At 35.7% G+C, this 24088-nt stretch overlaps 1 protein-coding gene across 22 annotated transcripts in view; it reads left to right on the top strand.

The window, feature by feature from the left end:
* The window catches only part of LOC106546218 (serine/threonine-protein kinase WNK1), a 112783-nt gene that overhangs the window by 28593 nt on the left and 60102 nt on the right, over window positions 1–24088 (top strand). For 20 of the 22 annotated variants that reach the window (XR_015697693.1, XR_015697692.1, XR_015697690.1 and 17 more), the window contains exons 2-5: window positions 2255–2427; window positions 6353–6573; window positions 8315–8472; window positions 23183–23271. Coding sequence is in view for 18 of the 22 variants with exons in the window: in XM_014063033.2 (XP_013918508.2) it covers window positions 2255–2427; window positions 6353–6573; window positions 8315–8472; window positions 23183–23271 (641 nt within the window). In the remaining 4 variants the exon portion in view is untranslated. Of the gene's footprint in view, window positions 1–2254; window positions 2428–6352; window positions 6574–8223; window positions 8473–18776; window positions 19068–23182; window positions 23272–24088 lie in introns of those variants that run through there. The other 2 variants (XM_087722924.1, XM_087722925.1) reach the window with 2 other exon arrangements.

Here is a 24088-nt window from a genome sequence, read left to right as displayed (position 1 = left end):
TCTCTGAACGCTGCACAGTTTGCTTCTAAATCCATTGCCTCTTTGGTGGTGACTAGACGCCTCCTCTGGCTCAGACAATGGGAAGAGGACGCCAGACATAAATGGAGGCTGGCTTCCTCCCCCTTCTCAAGGGATTGCCTATTCGGGGACCCTTTAGATCCCCTCCTTGTAAAATCTAGAAATAAACACAAGATATTACCTTCCCTGTATCTAAGGGCAGAACCTTGCACCACTCGCATCTATATCAGAAGGACATCTTCGCTTCGTCGCACAGAGGCTTTGTTCGTATCTTTCCAGCCGACAACGATGGGCAGCAAGGCAACACCGTCTTCCCTGGATCATTGGATCAGGGCCTGCATAGTGAAAGCCTATGAACTGCAGTCCTTCCCAACACCAAGACATATTACTGCTCACTCCATCAGGAGTCCGGCCATGTCAGGGCATGGGCTGCGCAGGCTTCAATAGAAGAGGTCTGTCAGGACGCCACCTGGGCCTCTCCATCTCAGTTTACACGCCATTACAAATTGGACAGCTATGCAGCGGCAGATGCCCTAATAAATATTAAGATTAATTTTATGAAACAACAGAATCCAGATCCAGTTTTCTATAATAGTATTTAAGAGGAAAGCATAAATTCCATTTATAAATGCACAGATCACTTTTTGTGGCTTGCTTCATACACTTTGAGCCATAATATGGTCTGCTTCTTTTCAAGTTTTTATGTTGAACAAATCCATCCACTATGCTTTACAAGTCATGGTTTATAGATATCATACTAAGCTCAAATTGTAATGAAGTGCATTTTTGATATTCTAAAATTCTGCCTAGAAACATCAAGATCTTTTAGAAACACATATATTTGCATATGAGTCCTTCCTTTTTCTCAGGAAGTGGAAGAGTCAGGGCCAACACTTTCTTATTCATGATTTACATATACCAGACAAGCAAACGAAAGCTGAACTGAGTAATTGATCTTAGAAGTAATATTTAAATAGTTGATTGCTCAAATTTTGAAAGGTTTACCATCTACTTTAACTTCATTCTCATGTACTGATGATATAGGTATTGTGTTTCCACTATGTCATTTTTGTACAGATTGTAGGACTGTTTCCCATATGATTTTTTTTTTACAGAGAAGCTACTTTGAAGTAGGAAAAATGCATCTGTTTGCATACTAAGAAGTTGCATGTTTATGTCTGCTATATACTGTAATAATTTCCAGTAGAAAAATCATAATGCATAAAATATAACTTGAGATTTTCTTTTCCGTTATTCTCAAACTCACCTCTTCCAAGTTAGTACCCTATGTGCATATACTGTAGTGTATATTATCCAGTGGCTGACCTAATCAGTAAAATAAGTTACCATCTTAATTATTAACTTAATATTTTCAACTAACTTTGTTTTTGCACATTTCAATTAACCTGTACAATCTTATTTGAGAATAAACCTTAGTGAAATTAAAGGGATTTATTATTAGAACACAACAATAGGACCGTATTCTTAAGTTCATAGATCTTTTTTAAAAAGACATTTCAATTACTATATCCTTAGGTTATAGGCACATGGGGATCTAGTATTTGTCTTATGAAATTTATTTATTTAACTTATATACTGCCCTGTTTGCCTGGAGGTGCCTCTGTACTGTTTTCTGTACTATTTTCAGTGTTTTTCCATAGTTACAATTATTAGCTTATTTTTAATTATGTCTTAAAGGGACAAATACTGCTTATAATTGAGAATTAGGGCATTACTTAATATAAGAATACAGAATGGTATTTAGAGATTCTTCATATCTTTATTTAAAATGAATCCTTTTTTTATTCAGGAGCACTAAATTGTGTACTTTGGATTGTCTGATAAGAGGTTGTAATAAAATTAGAAAAAATTACCAGTGTTTTTTTAAGAGAGAATTTTTTAAGTTCTATATAAAAAGAATGTCTAAGCACTTTGCTTTTTAGGAGCAATAGAAATAAACGTTTCAACATTTATTCATTTCATACTATTTTATCATGTATTCTTCCTCTTACATAATTTTTGAAATAACCAAACCAACTGCTGTTGGCAGTTTGTGCAGGAAATTGCAGATGAAGGTAATCAATAGTTTACACAAAGAATTGAGAGACTGTTAGTTAAAATAGCTTTTCATGTCTTGTAACATGTAATCTTGATCCTTAAATATTTGAGGCCAGCTATTTCTTTAATATTCATTTGTAGCTGTCTATAATACATTTTTGTTGATTTTCTCTTTTAGGATCGGAAGCTGTCCAAATCAGAAAGACAACGGTTTAAGGAGGAAGCTGAAATGCTGAAAGGGCTTCAGCATCCTAATATTGTTAGATTCTATGATTCCTGGGAATCTACAGTCAAGGGAAAGAAATGTATTGTTCTGGTTACAGAACTTATGACATCTGGCACATTGAAAACGTAAGTATATGCTAGTGGAGCACAACCTGAATTATCAAAAAGAAAAAGAAAGCATAGTAATTTCCATTTTAGTCACAAACCTCCCTAAACATGACATGGAGTATTTTTCTCCACTGTTTATGTTCCAGTTTGGCTTCAAAATTATGAACATTCTGGGACTATTGCTGTTTTGTAAGCGGGAAATGTTAAAGAGTTTTTTAGAATTTTATTTGGCAAACCACATTATGTCCATACTCTAGCAAATGCCCGGAATTCCAGGCAAATGAGTAGCAAGTGAGTCCTCTAGTGGTCAGTAAAGCATTGGCAAATATTCATAGTATTTTAATAGCATATAATGTTAAAATATGCTTATAATCAGAAAATTTTAATAGTTCCGTTTAACTATTTGAAACTAGAATTTCTTAATTGGAGACACATTTTTGAGGTGTATGCCTACTTTGGGGCTCCGAATACAAATAATTCAAGAATATATGTGCCTGAAGACAGTACTTTTTTAAAAAAAATGGTTGAAGGACTGTAAGAAGGTCATATGATACGTGATATTACGTGATGGGCAGGGCTGAATGTTTTGGCTACTTTGGGGGAGGTACAAGGGAGTTAAGTGTTGAACATTGAAAATCATGCTAAATCGTGCATCATTCATTTTACCTCTTAATTTTGATATTTACATTCTTTGAGGTTCACAGATAGGGCCCACATTTAGACTAGGATTGGTTACATCTCTGCTAAATATTGGAAAAGAATTAATGAGAATTTCTAAGAGTACCGAGAACACTCTGAATATTCAAGTTAAGAGTAGTCTTAATGGTTTTTTTTAAATGTTATATTTATATTCTTTCTCCAGGAAATCAGTGTACAGTATAGAGCAGTCATTCTTACTGTAGTATCTTCTATGAAGCTCTTAAATGTTAAAAGTTTTAGAAGGGGTATAGCTGGTATTTCAATCGAATACATTAGAAAATATTCTTAGCTAGTAATTACCATCTATGTTTAAGGATGGATCAGGGATGGACAATGTGGTGAATCTACAGGTTCTTTTAATGCTACCTGCCTGGCTTTCTATCGTTCCCCTCCCTTTTTTAATTTTAGGTAGATTATTTTAATTAAAAGGCAAAATAAGCAAGTTGCAACATGCCTGAAAAATTATAAAAGGAGCATACTTTAGAAATTATATTACTTTTCAAAGCAAAACTGGTTTTATTTTAATTTTTCATCATAGAAACAGTTAAGAAATCATGAGTACGTACACTGAATATAATTCCTAGTTTGCTTTATTTGAGTATGAATAACTATATCTCACCTTAATAAATACCCAGGGAACAGCCAGATCTTCAGAACCTTGTGAAAGTCTAACAAGGATGGGGTCATCAGGATCTCTGGAGGAATGGTTTTTTTTTATGCCTGGCAAAGCCAAGGAATAGGCTTGACTGCAGGGACCAACATGATTACTTTTTGGGGTGATGGGACATAGAGCACACCCTTTCTGCTAGACCTGATGAGTTGGGCAGATACAGTGGGGACTGGTGATCCTGCAAAGAGCCTGGCCCCATGCCATGTGGGGCTTTATAATTGTTTTTAAAGCCATAGAAAGTATCTGCTTTACTGCTTTTAGTGTGGAGGAAAAATGCTCTTTAAAATGGCTGAAGTGCTTCTTTGAACCTACAAGACCAGAAAATCATTATGTGTATTTTGTGACTCTGTGTCTTGGAAGATCACAACTAACTATTTAAAAACCTTCATGTACTCAATGTTTTCACCATCTACTACCCATTGGAGATTCCTGAATGTTTAACAAATGCAGTTTTGTTTGATTTTTTTATGTATATATGTAAGTATGTATGCAATTATTTTAAGTTTAAGGCTAACAGGTTCCTTAATGACTCTTAAGTGGTTTACAATTAAAAAAGAAAAGCAACTAATACAGAATAAATTTACAACCATTCAACAGGCGACACACTAACAACAACAACAACAAAAGGATAGGAATCTTATTTCAAGGCCTGTGAGAAAACTACATTTTAAATGATTTTCTGAATATCATTAGGATGGGAGCTCTATGAATCTTTGTAGTTATATCATTCAAGAGGACAGGAGCACATTTTCTGGGTCTTGTTTAATTGACAGGAACCAGGGTGCAACTCCACCAGAGAAGAAGAAATAATTGGTATAGTTATTCAGTTAGCCAGGCCCTTTGCAATGAAGAGCTTTATAAGTGATAACCAGACCTTGAATTGCACACAGAACCTACATCTTCCTGTGTAATTTATTTAGTTCTGGTATCTTAAGCTCATTCAGAATTCCTTGACCATGTTTCTTTTGGTTTTCAATCTCATTTCTGACCTTTCAGGAGTGTGTGTGTGTGTGTGTGTGTGTGTGTGTGTGTGTGTATCTTCCTTTTGGTGAATATAGAGCTGAATCAGGAATTAAATAATGGTTATCCTTTGCTGCTTTTACTGAGCAGCTACTGATCCTTTTTTTTCTTTTATTCTGAACATGTTTGAGGAAACTCTCTTTGTTCTCTTTACCATTATTCACTAATCTTTGGCTTATTGTGAGAGGAAATCTATCATTGTGTGGTTACTTTCCCCTGTTTCTCCTGCTACTTCCAATTCCTTGTTGTGGAGCTAGTGTATCTGTCCTGGAAAATTCTGGATGACCTCTAAATTTTAAAGGGGGGGGGTTGTTTCTGTCACCTAGAGTTCATTGGGATTTTTGTAGCACCGTTATAGTATTACATACAGTTATAATAATACTACTTATTGAGTAACATCAACTCAAGGATTGCTGATCTTATGATATTATTCTTCATCTTTGAAAGAAAGCACTAAAATAAAATGCTTGTGGCTTAGGGTTGAAATGAGGGGTCCTTGGTGCTCTCTGAGCTTCCTTGTTTTCTTCCAGTCGTTTCATTACCCAAACTAGGTAACATCATCAAAGAAAACACTGTCAGCAAGACAAGTCAAGAATTTGCTGAAAGGCTCATGCTTGGCAGAATAAACCTTCCCCAGATATTTTTTTTAGTATTTTATTAGGATTTATAGGCCGCCCTTTTCCCTGATTCCAGTGGGCTTTTTAAAAAATTATTATCAAGCCTCTGAAAGATCAGGAGTTTGATTTTGGACAACTTCATCTTCTCCCTGATTGGGTAATCAGTAACTGACATATATAATAGTGCTGCTTTTATTCCTTCTATACTTTCCTATTATTCCTAGTTGTTCTCGGTAGCATTATTAAATTGAATCCCTTAGATTTTTCCTCCACTGATATATAATTCAGAAAATCTTACATTCTGCAAGATCCAACATAAAAAGTTATATTAAAATGTTGGCAATTTTGCTTCCATACTTGGCTCTTCAAAACAATTGCCAGTTCCGGTTTTGTAAAAGCTTGTGCCCCACAGTTACCCTGCTAGAACTGATGAGTTGACTTTGTTGTATTTCCCCCCGCCTCCAACTAAGCCAGCATCTCTATTGATTTCTTATAAATAGAGTGTGCAAAGACAATATGATAACTATAAGTATTATTTTTGTTCCAAATTTAATTGCTAAAAGTGAAAAAAAAACATATTTAAATGAGATGCTGTGTTATATGATGGCATACTCTATGATTGAAAAACTGTAATGACTTTATTTTTTAAAAAACAAATAGTTTTATTTATATATAATGGCTCAAATAGTATATAGTAATTTAAAATATTTTCTCTCAAAGGTCCAATGGGGGAGAGGTAATCTTTCTAAGCCCAGTTCCTTTGATCTTTAAAAATAGTATGAGTACATCTCATCTTTGGCCAGGGTCCCCTAATGGTCAATTCATTGACCACGAGAGGCTGTTTTTTAATATCCTATTTGTTAAATATTTATAATGTTACTGTGTAAATATGACTTTCAAGATGAAGCTTACTTTTATTTGGGTTGTTCTCTCCTAGATATTTGAAAAGATTTAAAGTGATGAAAATCAAAGTGTTACGAAGCTGGTGCCGGCAAATACTCAAAGGTTTACAATTCTTGCATACACGCACTCCTCCCATAATCCATCGCGATTTGAAGTGTGACAACATCTTTATCACTGGCCCCACAGGATCAGTCAAGATAGGAGATCTGGGCTTGGCAACTTTAAAACGAGCTTCTTTTGCCAAAAGTGTAATAGGTAAGTTCCAGTTCTATTTTAGAAGATCTCATTTGAAACTCTAATAAAATAAAATAAGCTTGCTTCTGAGCTTTTTCCATATGTCAGCCGTAAAGTCTTTGATATAATAGATCTTGTACATTACACATCTTTGGTATTTGGGTATATTGCTGGAAGAGTGCTGATACCATAGATTGTTACAATTAGCAGAACACTCTTGCTAAAACCATAATATATGCACTCTAGTTAAATATCTGTTGCAAATGGGAAACAATGGGAAACACAAAATGGTGATACAAAACATCCTTAAAAAAAGCAATCTTACCATCTAACCTTCAGTTTCTGGGTTTTGCATTTACTTTGGATTTGCCAGATATTTTATTGCCATAGAAATGGTTTTAACGGCTCTGTTCTGCTATTTTCTGTGTGAAGAAAGCAGGCTAACAAGGGAGAAGATTGTCCTTTTTAGTCTGCACTTGTGTGTTTTTAAGAATGCAGTTCTTGTTTTAGATCCCTTAAAACTGATTTTAAGGGTACAGTTTCTATCTGCAGATATCTTGTCCTTGTCACAATGAAACATTTCCTGCTTTCCAGCCAGTCTAAAACATTAAATATTAATGGAAAAAAAATGTGGAAATGACCAGTTTCCTGAACACAACGTTGCCTTTTCCATGTGTTGTGTTCAACTTTCAATTGGGAAATTACCATATTCTTAGTTTTTGTTAACAGTTGTTTTAGTATGTTGACTTTCAATTAAGACTTAGATACTAATTGAACCATGGGAGGGTGGATAGGCACTTAAAAGGTTGTCTGTAAATTTGCATAAAACCTGGTTTGCCTGCAGGAAATAATTCTTTTCTTATTGTAAATATTTCTGGCTTTAAATATCTCTGATTATGTAGTATAGTTTACTACCATATGAGAAACTGCATTCATTTCATACCTCAGAGATAAAGCATCTGCTGCAAATTGTTTTTTTTATTCAAGATGTTAATCACACACTCTGTGTCTATAACTCAATCTCTTTATATTTCTGAGTATTTTTGCCTATAGGATTTCCCTCACTATTTCCTGTATCTGTAGTAGGCCTATTAAATGTACTGCAGGTGAAATGGTAAGTATGTGAAAAGGGCTCTGGTGAGTGGCCTTTGCAGAAAATTTTAAAAATCCATTTTTAAGAAGGCTTTACTCGTAGACAGGTTTTTCATTGCAAGGCTTTGTTTAAAAGTGTCACTATTAAAAATTAAATAAATGGAGCATTACAGGTCAGAGACTAGCTGTGGACGCTAATCAGTATTAATTCCTTACAGCAGAGAGCAGGCAGGTATGATGAAAAAAACATTGCCCCTCCTTTCTCAATGGGAGGGAAGGTAAGTGTGGCTAACACATATTTGGTTTTCAGCCTAACTAGTCTCTTACTTTTATTTTTCTCCATTTATTTTCAATCTAGGATTCAACAATCAAGTTTATTAATTTCTACTAAAACCTCCTTATTTTATTCCTAATTCAATTTGAATTGCAATGTTGATATAAATGGTAAAATAAATATTTACTATTCTTCACTTCTTGCAAAGACCTTGCAATGGAAGACCTATGGGATTCATTGACGAAAAAGAATGACTGAGGGTATCCTCCCTTTTCTTTTTGCCTCCACTTCTTCTTTTCTCACAGGTCTCCCCGTGCTCCCTTCTGCGGTGAGTAACGGCAGCAGCCTCTGCTCGCTTTGAGACATTTAGAGTCTGAATCGTTCTTTTAATTTAAGGTACCCCAGAGTTCATGGCACCCGAGATGTATGAGGAGAAATACGATGAGTCCGTTGATGTATATGCTTTTGGGATGTGTATGCTTGAGATGGCTACATCTGAATACCCTTATTCTGAATGTCAAAATGCTGCACAGATCTACCGTCGAGTGACCAGTGTAAGTTTTGTATATATTTCTCTAACAATAAGTACATCACCTGTCACAGATAAGCAAGAACCGTAATCTTCTATGAGAGTGGATAGATAACTTTCAAGAGTCTAAGCTGGAACAAAAGAAACGTTTCCACGTGTATTTGAGGGGGGCTTGCTTTGGTTACACCCCCCCCCCCCACTTTGGCTAGTGCAATATGCTGCAGATGGGCTGTTCTTGAATTTGGAACTGTTCTGCTACTTGGAAGTGACAGCTGGTCCTGAATGTAGCAATTTAGAGAGCTATGGGTGAATCAGATCCCTCCCATATAATAACCTCTATCCTGAGAGTTGGCATTGGTTGCCTATTTTCTTCTACCTGCCATTGAAAATGGTGGTTGTCATCTTTAAAATACTTCATGGCTCTGCACTTTGATCTCTTCAGGACCACATTGAGGTTTTCTTCAGCTGCTTTCATGGAGGGAATGTTGTTTTCAGGGTCCTTGAAGACAAATATTTCAGTTCCTGCCCCTCACCCCCCGGAAGATCTGTCCGACTCCAAGCTTACTTGAATTTAGAATGGCCAGTAAAACTTAGTGCTTCCAGCCAGCCTCTTTTGAAGTTTTTAAAATTTGAATCTGTTAAAGTGCCTAATGCAAAATAAGGAATCTGCTAATGTTGCATATACGTTTCACTACTAGAATTTCCAAATTAGAAGTATTTAAATAGATCTGTGTAGGGGTACGCACAAAATGTGCATTACTTCAAACTTGAAACATTGTGTCTTAGAAGATCTGCCAAAATATTCAAGTTGGACTGTGGTTTGACAGATCTAAAAGTTGAAACATTTCGGTTCTGGATTTTGGCTGAAACAAAATCTGGAAAGTCTTGACTCTCTTTCCCCTTCTTTGCATGGCATGGGTTCTAACACACCAGCCAATATTGCTTGCGGCTTCCTTTCAGTATCCCTCATGCCGGAGCTGATACAGAGATGGGAGGGGGGCCTGTAAGAAAAGAAAGGCCTGGTAAAACTAAAATGGATAGACTCATTGGATATGCTATGCTTGAAGCCAAGGACCACAATCAGGTCTATATAGCAGGTCTACCCAGCTATCTGGCAGAAGAGTCTCAGGGCTTTAGGTAGGTTTAGGCTTTTTCTAGTTTTAGCAAAAAATGCTGGGAGTAAATCTTAGGTCTCTGGTACACAATGCATGTGCTTTGTCTTTAGGCTACGGTTTTCTGTGAAATGTGTATCAATAGGACACTGTAATAGAACTGCAACTATATTAATGATACAAAATTGCAGTTTATTGTGTTTCTCTGTGTTATGCAATCCTCTGGCTTTTTCTCTATACATTCAGTTTTTACTGCAGGCAAGTGTGCTGCAGTATTTATTTTGGATGCAATTTAATAATACAGTTAGTGCAAAGAGAGTTGTGGTAAATTGTGCATTGATTGCTCCCTGTGATGCCTGTAATCAGTTACCATGCTTTTTCTGAAAGTATTTCCTAATTTTAAATGTGAGGAGTAACTTTTTTAGGTTGAAAAGTATAGCATACATCTTCAAGGAGAAGAAAAATAAATTGATTAGAATTTGATAGACGCAATATGTGCAAAGTTATGTTTAAACTTACTTGCTTCTTCAGATGGATGCTTTTATAAAGGGGTATATCTCTTCTGCCTCAGCAGGTGGCAGTGTCTAGCTAACTTAGATTGAGCTGGGAAGTTCAGCAAAGCAGCCCTGGTTAGTACTTCAGTAGGGAATTGATTACCTAGGAATGCCAAGACTGGGAAGCCAGAATGCCAGAAGAAGGCAGGGGCAAAGCTCTTCTGTTCATAAGTAATCAAGGTCTCTTTGAGGGCTTTTTTTTTTAAAATGTATGTATGTTTGCATAATACTTTTAAACAATTTTTTCCTCTGCCTGTTATCATTCTCGCTTCCTGAAGTATACAGAAATTTCCAGCAAATCTTTTTAAGTAATCACTATAAAACTCTGCATATTCAATATCCAGTCTCCAGCCTTCCCTTTTTAAGGAAGATTGCTGAGATGGGCTAATGGACCAACTTTGAAGCACTCTAGATCAGGGGTGTCAAACCGGCGGCTCGCGGGCCAGATGTGTCATGTGCAGGCCATGCCCACCCCAGCTCCGCGAAGGGGGGGAACGTTGCAATACGTCACGTGACAGCAACGTGACACAGTGAGTTTGACACCCGTGCTCTAGATGGTACAGATAACCTGGACCCTTTTTAATCAGGGCCTGGCACAAGGGATTAGAGATGCTTTTGAAGGGGGTCTGCTTTTTCCTAAATAGGGAGTTTCAGTCAGGATGAAGAGATGATTGGCTTGATGCCTCTGATATGTAGGGTGCCACAAGGTTTGGTCCTCTCTCCCTTGGTCTTTAATATGTGTATGAAGCTGGGTGTTAAAAGGGATGATCATCTGATGTTTTGAGATGTGATATCAATATGCTTATAGCATTGAATTTCATATCACTACCCCAGGCTGCAAGGGAGATGCTATTGACATTCTGTCCCTATAGCTGCAAGCTATGAAGGTCTGGATGAGAGAGAACAGACTAAGGTGAACCCATGTAAGGCAGTATTGTTCTTATTATTACATTGGGGTTTCTATAGATGTTAGTGTGATCTCTGGGCGGGCAGACATTACCCATGAAGGAACAGGTTTGTGATTTGAGAGTCTTCCTGGACTCATAGTTCCTGCTAGAAGCAGGTGGAGTTGATGACAGGAAGGGCTTTGCTGAGTTTCAGCTGCTGCACCAATTATGACCTTACTTGATGCAGGAGAACCTGGTTATAGTAACTGATTTTCACCTGGTTGGACTATTATAGCGTTCTTTAGTTCTTTGCACCAAAGACAAATTCCTTGTGTGTCCAATCACATTTGGCAAATAAAGAACTCTACTCTACTCTACTCTACTCTACTCTACTCTACTCTACTCTACTCTACTCTACTCTACTCTATTCATTTGAGCTGCTTGTAAAGATTACTTGGAAAGTGCATCTGTTCAGAATGTAGCGGTCACTATACTTTACAGCAATGGGAGTCCAGAATACTGATTTTTCTGAATCCTGCCCTAGTTGCTGTGTTTCTAGGTACATTTTAAGGTGCTGGGATTTATCATTGTGGCTTAGCGTATTTGCAGAGCTAGTTGCTCCACCAGATCTTGTAGATCACATTTATTTATAGTTAATGCTTTGGAGGTGGGTTGGGCTGAGGACCCAAAGCTAGAAAGTACTGCTTTTCTGTAGCAACACGAGGGCTGTATAGAATGGTTTCCATATGGAAATCAGATTCACTTCTCATAAGCTTCAGGAACTGTTGAAAACAGAACTATTTCAAAGGGCATTCTCAAATCAACAAACATCTAAGGTGATTACTAATCTGCCTAATTTATAAATTATATTTATATTTAAACAACTGTATCTGATCCATCATACATATAACATATATAATAGTTTTAAGAATGTCTCTTGTCCCTTTTTCTGTTGTGATTTATTAAATTGCTTTATCATCATTTGATTAGTCCTAACTCCAGATTTCATACCATTCAGTTTTATCATTATTTCATCTCTATTTTTTTTTACCACTCTCTTAAGTAGCTTGCTCTCTGTACTTCTATACAAGCATATCATTCTGCATTTTCCCATCTTTAACTCCATATGGCTATTATACTATTATCCCTTCTTTTCAACATAAAATCCCTTTTTCCTGTCTTATTTTCCCTTGTTGGTGAATTTTAAAATAGACTAAAACATAGTTGTTCTTCTCTTGGCCATAAGACAGTAATAAAAATATCCATTGCAATAATATTTTTATTAGAACAATAAAATTTAATAATAGTTGCAGATGTTTTGAGTTCATTTGCTCTTTTATGAAGTATTCTGATTAACGCAAGAAAAAGAAATATTTTGAGCTGTATCAATTTTTTCAAAGATCTTAGAGATCTTATTCATTCTTTTCTCCAGGGAAGAATCTTCACACGGTCTCAGACAAATGGGTGTCCGAATTTTGCTTGAAAGCCTCCAATTATGGAACCCCCATAGGAAGAGGAGGCAAGCTATTCCACTGTTTAAAAGTTCCCACTGTCAAAAATCTCCTTATTTTGAGCTTGAATCTTTCTCTATAAAGTTTACCTCCATTGGTTCTTGCTCTGTGCCCTTGGGAGCTATGGAGAGCTATGAGAGCCAGTTTGGTATAATGGCTAACTAAGATGCTGACCTAGAAATCAAGAGACTGTTGAGTTCTAGCCTTCACTTAGGCATGAAAGCTGAATCTGGACACTGTTACTATATCTCCTTAGCCTTCTCTTCTTTAGATTAAATATATTCAGTTTTTTAATCTTTTAAAATTTAAATTCTTTAGATTAAATACCATTCTTCATAGGATTTAGCCTCAAAGGTTCTCAACATATTTTTAATTCTTCTCTGTATTTTTTCTAGTTTCCTAGCATCCTTATATCTTGGAACTGGAAATAATATTCTAGATGCAATCTGTCTGTACACATAGAACAGAACTGTCACTTCTCATGATTTCTATCTTGAACCTCTGTTGATGCAGCCTAAGATTTTGTTAGCTCTTTTGGCAGCTGCCTCACATTGCTAAATATGCTTAACGTAATATAAAGTAATGTTTACCAAAATATCCAGATCATTTTCAGGAGTACTTCTTCTGATCCAGATAACTGTTTGTTTGGATCAATGTATCCATTTTTTCCTACCTAAGTGCAGCACCCTGCATTTCATTTATTCCAATAACATTTTATTGGATGGGGTCCATTGTTCATATTTAGAGTTTGAGTTGCTATTCTAATGTATAATTCATTCCCCTTCAGCTTTGTGATACCTACAAACTTGATAGGTATTCCTTCTGTCTTCCTTTTTATCTGTACATATCTAAAAATGTTGCTTTGGACAACCTTAATTCTTATTGGATACAGATAAGATATCGTATTGTAAAATAAGGGAAGAACTCTTATAGTTTGTAAAGCTCATCATTTCACTCAAATAAAATTTGTTTTTGGATTGGAAACATTATTTCATACCAGCTTCAGTTGATAGGGGGAAGTTTGAACTCAGAAAATAACTAAACATGGCCCAGAGCTATAAAGTTAATTTTTTTAAATTTGTATAACTAAATATTCTAAGAATTAAAAATTGATATTGGTTCATATGGCTAATTTTAATCATTTTAATATGCTTTCAAAGTTCTGTAATTTAACTTCTATTAACAAAGACTGCAAAAATGTGAAATCCTGAAATAGTTAAAGATCATAGAACAATTGTTTGTGAAAACAATAAATAATGAAATTCCAAACCATTCTATAACTATGCCGAACACCTGAGGCGAAGAACTCAGGTATGTTAGTCTCCTGTATTTCCATACAAATGTGTGTCAGATCTGAGTTTGTTATTAATTTCCTGGAGGTACACTTAAGTATTTAACCACAATGAAGACATACTGTTACAGTTTGTTAAGGACATTCTGTCCTTGAGTCTCTTGGGTTTATTTTCTACCCTGTAATCCATAATATAGAACCAATTGATGGGATTTTTGATATGGATTTTCTTCTTTCCAAGTTTTTATTTGTCACTTGTCTGTAAATGCCCTTCAATTGTTATATGTGAAGCACAATGATTATATTTATATAGTTAGGAGTTCAGCTCAACTTGAAAACATCTTTACAATAAAATTCAGCTTTATATATATGACTGAAACAGCATCCAGATAAGATGGGACTGCTGTTTGCACCTATAATAGAGTAACTTGGGAACATGTACCAAATCAAGGCCATAGATAAGTGGAAACTTCAGCATTGAGACAATTGTTAGAATGTCCATCTAGTATAGAAATATTAATTTTGTGGACAAACAAATACCACAAATAGAAATAAATCTTTTCTAGAACATGTAAACTTAAATAAATCTTGGAAGTTAAATAACATTTCACCCTTATTATCTGGAGCAGGGGTGTCAAACCTGCGTCCTCACGGCATTGTCACGTGATGTACCACAACTTTTCCCCTTTGCTAAACCAGGCGTTGGCATGGCCAACACATGACACATTTGTGCTGTGATTTTGACAGCCCTGATCTAGACCATGTTGCTGAATTTATAAGACAATAAGGTTAGGGTTGTAGTTTCTTCTCTATAGCAATGGACCTAAATGCTATAGCATCTCAAGAAGAATTGGGAGGAAAACACCTGGAGCAATTAAAAGTATTAGATGGAGACTGTTTGGCAGCATTTTCCATGTCAAATTGATGCAATTGAATTTAATATAGGCTAAAAAAAATTAGTGATATCAGTTCTCAATACATTATTGTATTTTATGGATAAATACAGCTTTTATGTGTATAAATAAAATTTAGACATATATAACCAAGAATTCATATATTTGTCTTACATATTTCTTATAAATATATATAGCTTTTGTGACTTAGTGTGAAAACACAGAATTAATGTTTATAGATTGTTTATATAATTGATATGTATCTAAATTATTATATATTTTTAGATCTAGATTTATAGAAAAGACCAAATTGATTAATTGCAAATGAAGTATTTGAACATTTAATATTTGGATTTATTAAATCCAGCTTGGTTTTAATCTTTTTAGGCTAGTTTATTCTTACTCATGAACTAAAACAATCTGGACCAATGTTTTTGAAACCAGTGATTTTCAAACTTGGCAACCTGGCTAGGGAATTCTGGGAGTTGAAGTCCACACATCTTAAATTTAGCAGTTAGACTTATATACCGCTTCATAGGGCTTTCAGCCCTCTCTAAGCGGTTTACAGAGTCAGCATATCGCCCCCACAGTCTGGGTCCTCATTTTACCCACCTCGGAAGGATGGAAGGCTGAGTCAACCCTGAGCCGGTGAGATTTGAACCGTCGAACTGCAGCTAACAGTCAGCTGAAGTGGCCTGCAGTACTGCACTCTAACCACTGCACCACCTCGGCTCTCTATCTTAAATTTGTCAAGCTTGAAAAATATTGATCTAGATTTATGCATGTTTAGTGGCTTTACTTATCATAATATGTCCTATTTTTCAACAGGGCATCACCTCAATCACTTTTTAAAGGACAACCAGAAAACTCAAATCCCAAAGCCTAGTTGGTGAAAAAAAATACAGTAATGCTTAAAGTCATCTGTTTCTAGTTTTTTCTCCTACTGAACTTATATAGAATGAATATACCAATGATGGCAAACCTTTTTCGCCTTGGGTGCCACCTCCATAATTTAATCTCCCCCCGCACTGTGCTCCCTGCGCATGTGCATGTGACCACCACCCTTCCGCTGCCCCGCACATGCACGCATGACTTTCTTGGAGCCTGGGGAGGGTGAAAACTGGCTCCCCCACCTCCCTGAGGCCCTCCAGAAGTCAGAAACGGCCTGTTTTCTGACTTCCGGTAGGACCGGTAGGTCCATTTTTCATCTTTCCTAGGCTCCAGAGGCTTTCTAGGAGTCTGGGAAGGGCGAAAAATGGCCCAACATGCAAACCAGAAGTTTAGGAACGGACTTCCGGGTTGCCCATTGAGCCGTTTTTCTCCCTCCAGAGGCTTCAGGAGGCTTCCCTGAAGCCTCCAGAGGGAGAAAAACGGCTGAAAATGAAGGTTAAAAAATCAGCTGGCCAGCGCACACATGCGCACTGGAGCTGGCAGGGCAATGCTTCACGTGCCCTCAGAAACTGCAAAAAATCAAATTTAATCAGATTTAATATCTCTTCCTCTGTCCTCCCTCTCCACAAACATACACATCCATCCAATATAATATCAGACTTACATTTACTCAGGAAGATGCTATTAGCATTACTTGCAGTTCTCTGCTCAAAAGTGATTTTATTAAAGCATGCAGCAACTTTATTGCCATTTTCTGCAATTCTAGTTAGATATGTCATCCTTTTAAAGATCAGTTAACTGCAATCACACTTTCAACACTTGTTCTAACTTGGCTCCAAGTTAAATGAGGACAAGTAAATGAAAAAAAAATTGCATTGTATATGCCCCTGATGGCGAACCGGTGGCACGCGGAGCCATTTTTCTAAAAAAACAGACATACATAATATACTTAAACATCTTATTAATTTTTTCTAATGTGATTTTGGTTAGTGCTATGAACATTTGCTCACATTAATGCCAGTAACTATGAGTGAAAATGAAGGGAATATATGTCATGAACTGCCTTCTTAAAAATATCATTTTCCGGAATAATTAGATTCAGCAAAAATATATCATAATGTGGTTTTTGAATCTAATATAGCTAATTAAAGAAAGTACCTTTACCTTCTGTAAGTTAACTTTGCAATTAGAGTATGTTAATATTGAATAAACAGAACAAGAGCAGTAGCAGGCTATGTTTTTATTTTTAAAAAACAATGCATTTAAAGGCTGTATTAGGGCATACTATAGACCCAAAAGGAAGAAATTAAATATGCAAGCCTCCCAGACTTCATTGCTAATAATAGGAGTTTGTGTTTCACAAGGAGCATTGAGCAAATGAACTGCCTTGCATGTTATTGCCCTGGGCTTGGAGGGAAGCAAGGTCAACTTTGTTTTCCATTGGGATCATGGGTTCTTTTTAAAATTCCTTTAATGCTTTATAACAGCCTGCATCTAGTTCAAACTGGCATCAAAATAGCCTAGCAAAATAGTAATGTAGACTTGTAAAAGCATTTTGTTTGTGCAGCTCGACTCAGGAATTCATAGGCCAATATAATTAATGATGAAGTCTAAAAGAAGATTAAAGTAATTCTCAATAAAATTCATTTTAGACTCTGTATTTAAGTCTCTTGTTTTGAAGAAATCCTGAGCTCTGTCTCAATTGTTACAGGTAGTCCTCAATTTACAACAATTTCTTTACCATTCAAAGTTACGATGATACTGAAAAAAGTGACTTATGACCATCTTTGTGACACATTTTACAGCATCCCTGTGGTCATGTGATCAAAATGTGAATGCTTGGCAACTGGTTCATATTTATGAGATGGTTGCGATGTCCTGAGTACTGTGAACATTTGCAACCTTCTGACAGGCAAAGTCAATGGGGAAGCCAGATTCATTTAACAACTGTGTTACTAACTTTACAAATTACAGTGATTAGTTTAATAATTGTGGCTAGAAAAATCCTAAAATGGAGCAAAACTTACTTAACAAATGTCTCAATAACATATATTTTGGGCTCAATTGTGGTTGTAAGTCAAGGACTACCTGTATAACTTTCCTGATATTTTACACACGAAGGGACACTCCATATACATTTTATACAGACAGTTGTATATTATACCATTGGTGAAGTTCATCTGGTGTATATGTAATAGTATATGTAATGTTGTAGCATACAGTTCTTTAATACATTCTGCATCTCAGATTCTTTGAACAAGATGTCTTAAAAAATAATAGATGAAGGATTCTAAAATTACAAATTAATCATTCAGTAATAACATTAAGTGGTAGCAGTCTAGTAAACTACGGAAGTCATCACAAAATGTAATACAATTAGTCTAAATAAAAGCTTTACATTATGGAAAAGCAGCAGCAACACATTTTCTGTAGCTTCTGGTTTGACCGAGTAGGTAGTAACTTGGCCTGCTATGCCCCCGAACTGGTTTTCTCATTTTTTTTAGTACTGTGCACACGTAGCACGCATCAAGCGTGTCCCTGAGCGAACTGGCAGTAGCAGCATCCAGAACCCCCACCCCACCTCACTCCCTGATCAGAACAAACTCTTGCTTTTTCTGTGGCTCTCTTCATCCGAACTTTACTCAGAGTAGGCTGATGGCAGACCAATGTGGAGTTCTTTGCCCAAAATGATTGAGTTCAAAGTGCTGTTAGATATAACTACTCTGTCAAATGTAAGAATACTAGGGCAATTTCAGTTATATTCTCTGAAAGTTAACTAATGTGACAATAATAGTGACAAATACAACAGTAACCATAACAATAATTTGATATAATTATTAATTTATATTCTGTTCTAGGATGGAATAAAATGTATTGTAAAATCCTGCGAAGATTGCAATGGGAACTGAATAGGAAAGGAATTCTGTGACCTGGGTTTTCCCCCCCCTTGTTATTACTAAGTTTGCAAAACAACTGATAAGTAATTTTTCAAGAAATAAAAATATTTCATTTTCTCTTCTGTTTTCTTTATCTTTCTGCATGATGTTACAGTATATTGAACAGCAGTGGTTCAAATTTCTTACCACTTCGTAAGAAGTTACAGGAAAGCAAATGGGAGGAGCTGTAAACAGATTTACATATTGCATGACATTGCTGGTGTGTTCTCTCTGGAGGGTCCTAGGCTGTGAAAGCGGTGTTTTCAACAGAGCTCTGACTTCTTCAGACTGCACAGGATGAGGGAAAGTAAAGTTGTAAATGAAGAGGATATGTTTCCTTTAAAGCTCAAAGTGTGCTTTCCTTCTGCTGTGCGTTAAGCATAACATTTAAGAGTCTTTTCTGATTAGAACAGGTTTTTTTTTTTGCAAATTTTGTATAATAGTATTATTTCCTGATGGATTTTTCAAAGCGAGATTTTTGTCCAGTGTTTCTCATCATAAATTCACACTGTTTCTGTTGCTCCCATAAGGACTGTGTTACAGAGGTAAGAATTTCAATCACATAGATATGTATTTAAATCAGGCTATACTTGAACAATTATAAATTATATCTATACTTAACAATGACAATGCTTAATATAAAGATTTAGTGTTTCTATGTGGATAGGAATGTTCTTATGTAGGCAGATTGATTTCATAAAGATGTTAAAACTTATGCTTTATGAAGATCTGGTTAATTTGGTATGTTACATTTAGGTCAGAGTGTAATAGAAGGCCTTTAATGTTCAAAGCTACAAGAAAATACAACTACTTGAATCTATCTGTATTTTTCTGGCTGTTTGATCTAATTGGATTGTTCAGAATATTGGTTCTTCTACACTGAAGGTTGTTAACCTAGGAATAAAGTTAAATTGCAATTTGTGTAGATTCTATGGGTTCTAGGACAACTCCTCATATATCATGTGAGGCAGGTATGGATTTTGATTGCAGATAAAACAATTTATCTGTCAGCATACTATAAAGTTATGAAAAAAGATTTGGATGTAGTGCAGAGAAATACATCCACCGGTCTTCAACACATCCAATGGGGAAGTTAAGACTTATCCAAGAGAGAAATACTTTGATCATTATGATTTTCTAAACAATTTAATGAACACCCAAACTGTCAGCTGACATGTGTGCAAGAACTGAACAAATGCAGTAGATGTTCAGTCTGGGAGATTATCTTGTGAGATAAAGTGTTGTCATATAAAAATATATTTCTTAGATTTGTAATTTCATATCTATATCTAAATATAGACAGACAGACATAGATATTAAAAACCGTTTGTATTGGAGTTCCTTTGTCTTGTTCCAAGAATGCTGACTGTAGGAGATTTTTTAAAAAAATTGGGGTTCTTATATGTGGATCTGTAAAGTGTGTGTGTGGAGATTATTTATAGTGCCTCAGTGCATGCCTACACACTTTCACACATGTTTTCATGAAATACTACATATTTCCTTATTATGTTAAACCTGAAAAGGTAGACTGGTGTATTTCTGTATTGCCTATTTGAAAGAGTGGTATGCTTATCTCATCTATTTCAGCCTACATCTATATGTTAATCCTTGAATTTTACTAACAATGTAAACAAATCATTGATTTATATCAACTGAATCTAGATAAATAAGTGAAGGAATTGGTGGAATATGAGTTAACTGAAATTCACAAAGATATCTAATAAGACTTGGAGGTTAGTACTCGTTTGAATAAAATGAGTAGTTTGGAGGACTATGGGGAAAGATGGTTGAATGAAGATTAGATGGTAATTTGTTGTTTACAATTCAGTTGGCTCTGACCTTCATGACACAATGATTTCACCAGGACTGTCTATCAATAATGGCGTCTTGAGTTCTAGTAAACTAAGCTCATGCTTATGCTATTAGTAATTGTACTTAGCCATCTTGCTTTCTCTTGTGTTTGATTGCCCTCAATTTTTCCAAACAAGGAAATCTTCTCCAGTGACTCTTTGCATGGCGTATTCAAAATATGTAAAACTTAACTTCATTATTTATGTGTCCAGTAAGCACAATACTTGGGTGTCTAGTGGTTTTTACTTCATCTGGTATTAGATTATATATACTTTTGTAATACAAGTTATTCTTGAACAATAGTAGCTTAGATAATTTTCAGAAAAATATATGAACTTTGTTGTGCAACCTTGTTTATAAACTAATCATTTTTTTAACTTGAAAGACTCAGTTCAAAATATTATTTTCTGTTGCTAGGGAATCTTTGAATTGTGGATATAATATTTTCTTATTCTATATATGTACCCTGTTTCCCCAAAAATAAGACCTCCCCAAAAATATTGCAACACAGCAGCAGCCATGAGGTGATCATGCTCACTGCCTCCCCCAAAATAATAATAAAACCTCCCCCAAAATAAGGCCAAGTGCTTATTTTGGGGGTCAAAAGAAAATAAGACCCTGTCTCATTTTTGGGGAAACATGATACGTGGTTTTGAATATTATAGTTGGGCTACATCTTTCAATTGGGTCTGTTTTTTTCACCGGTTAAAAACTTTTTAATAAATGATTAAATATGGAAAATGTAGATAAATAAAAAACATGTTAAAAAAGAAATTCTCCATTCACTGACAGGATGAAAGAATGGTTCTTGTGTGATGGCACATGTTATGTGTGTAAGGGCACCTTTTGGAAGAATGGAGAAATGATAGTATTATTTTAGTAATATAGCATGTAGATTCAATGAATCGAAACTCATTTACTAAATTTTAATTGGGGAACAGCTTTAATTTTAATTACATTTGCACATTTAATTAAAGAAATGTGTTATTGGTGTCCATGTTATTTTTTTTAAAAAAATTATTAACAAACATGTAAAATACACACATACAAAATTTAGACGTACACCACATTTACACAGTACAATATGAACAGGAGCTTCCTATTCTTTCTAATAGCAACTATCAATCGATACCTTATATTATTTTCCCTTCTATTGTATTGCATTTGGATTTCACCATTCTTAACCCTCTTATTTTACTCATAACTATTATTTTTTTACTTTTGTTATATTCCTTCATTGATTCTTGTTTTTTTTTCCCCCATCCACCTATACCATTTATCCCATATCTGGTAGAATTCTGATTCTTCTTTTCCCTGGATTTCTTTAGTTAGTTTGTCCATTTCAGCACAATCCATAACCTTTCTTATTATTTCATCTTCGCTTGGAATTAATTTGTTTTTCCATTTCTGGGCAAAGGCAATCCTCGCTGTTGTAATTATATGTAGTATTAAATACTGGATTTCTTTTTTGTATTTCGCAGACATTATTCCTTATAAAAAAAAATTCAGGTTTCCATTGTATTTTAACCCCTGTTATTGCCTCCAGCTAATTTTTGATCCTTTTCCAAAATTTTTTAGCCGCCTCACAGGTCCACCATAAATGGTAATATGTTCCCTGTATTGATTCGCATTTCCAACATTTTGGGGAGGTATTTGTTAAGATTTTAGCTAACCTTGTTGGTGCCAGGTGCCATCTGTAAAACATTTTGTACTGGTTTTCCTTGTATGCAACTGATAGTGTCATTTTTAAGTTTGTTCCCCAAAATTTTTCCCATTTGTCTAATTCAATATTATAGCCAAAGTTCTGCACCCATTTTATCATTTGTTCTTTCACAATTTCCTCTTCCATTTTATACTTCAGGAGGATTTTATATATTCTCCCTATCATCTTTCTATCTGAGCTTTGAATAATTTTATCCAATTTGTGTGGTTCTGTTTCAATGTCATATAATTTAGTATCTTTATTGTATTTAGTTTTGATTTGGAGGTAAGTTAGTGTCCATGTTTTGTAATGAATAAAATACATGGTCACAAGATAATAATGCCAATGGCCTTTTCTCTTTAATGAAACTAATGCTTTGGATTCATTTTGAAATGATTTTTGGAACATTTGGGAATGTAACGTGTTACTAGTCTGCATTTCACTAAAGAAACTACTTCCATATTCAGGAGTGTGTAGCTGTAGGTGACAGCCTCTTGATCCTAGAAGGTGACATGGTTGCTTTAATGATCCAGATGTCTGCCATGAGAGGGGGGGAGAGGGTAGAGAGAGAGGGGGTAGAGAGAGGGGGGTAGAGTGAGAGAGAGAGGGTAGAGAGAAAGTGGAGGTGATAGATAGAGGTGATAGTATGTAGCTGTAGGTGACAGCCTCATGATCCTAGAAGGTGACATGGTTGCTTTAATGATCCAGATGTCTGCCATGAGAGAGGGGGAGGAGAGGGTAGAGTGAGAGAGAGAGGGTAGAGAGTGAGGGTAGAGAGAGAGTAGAGGTAATAGAGGTGATAGTGTGTAGCTGTAGGTGACAGCCTCATGATCCTAGAAGGTGACATGGTTGCTTTAATGATCCAGATGTCTGCCAAGAGAGAGCGGGCGGAGAGAGAGGGTAGAGAGAGAGTGGAGAGAGGGGGGGATAAAGAGGTGATAGAGGTGATAGGTAAAAGATAGATGGATGGATGGACGGACGGACGGACAGACAGACAGACAGACAAGATAGACAAGATAGATAAGATAGATAAGATAGATAAGATAGATAAATATAACTAATATATAATAATGACTTTCCTTGTATGGTCTTATTTCTTTGTTTCAGGGAGTCAAGCCAGCCAGCTTTGATAAAGTAGCTATTCCTGAAGTGAAGGAAATAATTGAGGGATGCATTCGTCAAAATAAAGATGAAAGGTAAATGTTCTTCTACTATTTGGATTGAGCAGTAGAAATGGGCTATGTTGATAGTTTTGATGAAAAACTTTCCGATAATCTGTAATGCCTCAGTACTCTACAAATGTTGGCAAATTCTTTCAGTAAAGGCCAAAATCCCACCTCTCTGTGACTGCAGGCTTAGTGCAGCTGTCATTAGAATGGTGCCAGGCTGCAAGCAAGGAATCTTCTGAGAGGTGCCCACCCAGTATGACCTGGTATTCAGCCCTGTCCCTTGCCCTGGGAACCCAACTAAAACTCTGGCCTGACAATCTCCATCTGCTTACCTGTTCTTTCTTAGCTTATGGGCTGTAAAAACCAGCAGGAGGTTGTATTTGTCCACAGGTCCTAGTTTATTGACTGTTTCTTTAGTGTGTAATCAATGAATGTGGCGCTGGTTTTGCAAGCACACATTAACATTTCTTTCAGTGAAGGTCAAATTACACCCATAGTCTTTTTTTCAAATTGCACTAATTACTTTTTTTGTAGAGAAGGCATAAATTTCCAATTTGTCCTCTTCTGTTTAAAGAATGGGTGAAGCATTAAAATGTATTGACAGTATTTCCTTTAATAATTAAGTAAACATTTGTTGCCTCATCCATTGTATCATAGTATTGCATCGTAATGATGTTTTCTTCAGATCTTTAAAAAATAAGTGCTTTCTTTTTTTGGAGAACAAAGTGGCATGAATGCAATTTATCTTTGCATAAGAATTAAGGTTTTATTTGGGAGGAAAATATGTTTGGTTCAAATGGTAAAGTTTGAATAATCTTTTGTATTTAGTTGCACTGCTTTTGTA

The sequence above is a fragment of the Thamnophis sirtalis genome, unplaced genomic scaffold (genome assembly GCF_051295495.1).
Source record: "Thamnophis sirtalis isolate CommonGarterSnake01/CBP01778 unplaced genomic scaffold, rThaSir2_p1.2 scaffold_9, whole genome shotgun sequence".
Lineage (NCBI taxonomy): Eukaryota > Metazoa > Chordata > Lepidosauria > Squamata > Natricidae > Thamnophis > Thamnophis sirtalis.
The sequence above is the reverse complement of the archived record's forward strand: the minus strand, read 5'-3'. Positions and strand labels throughout refer to the sequence as shown.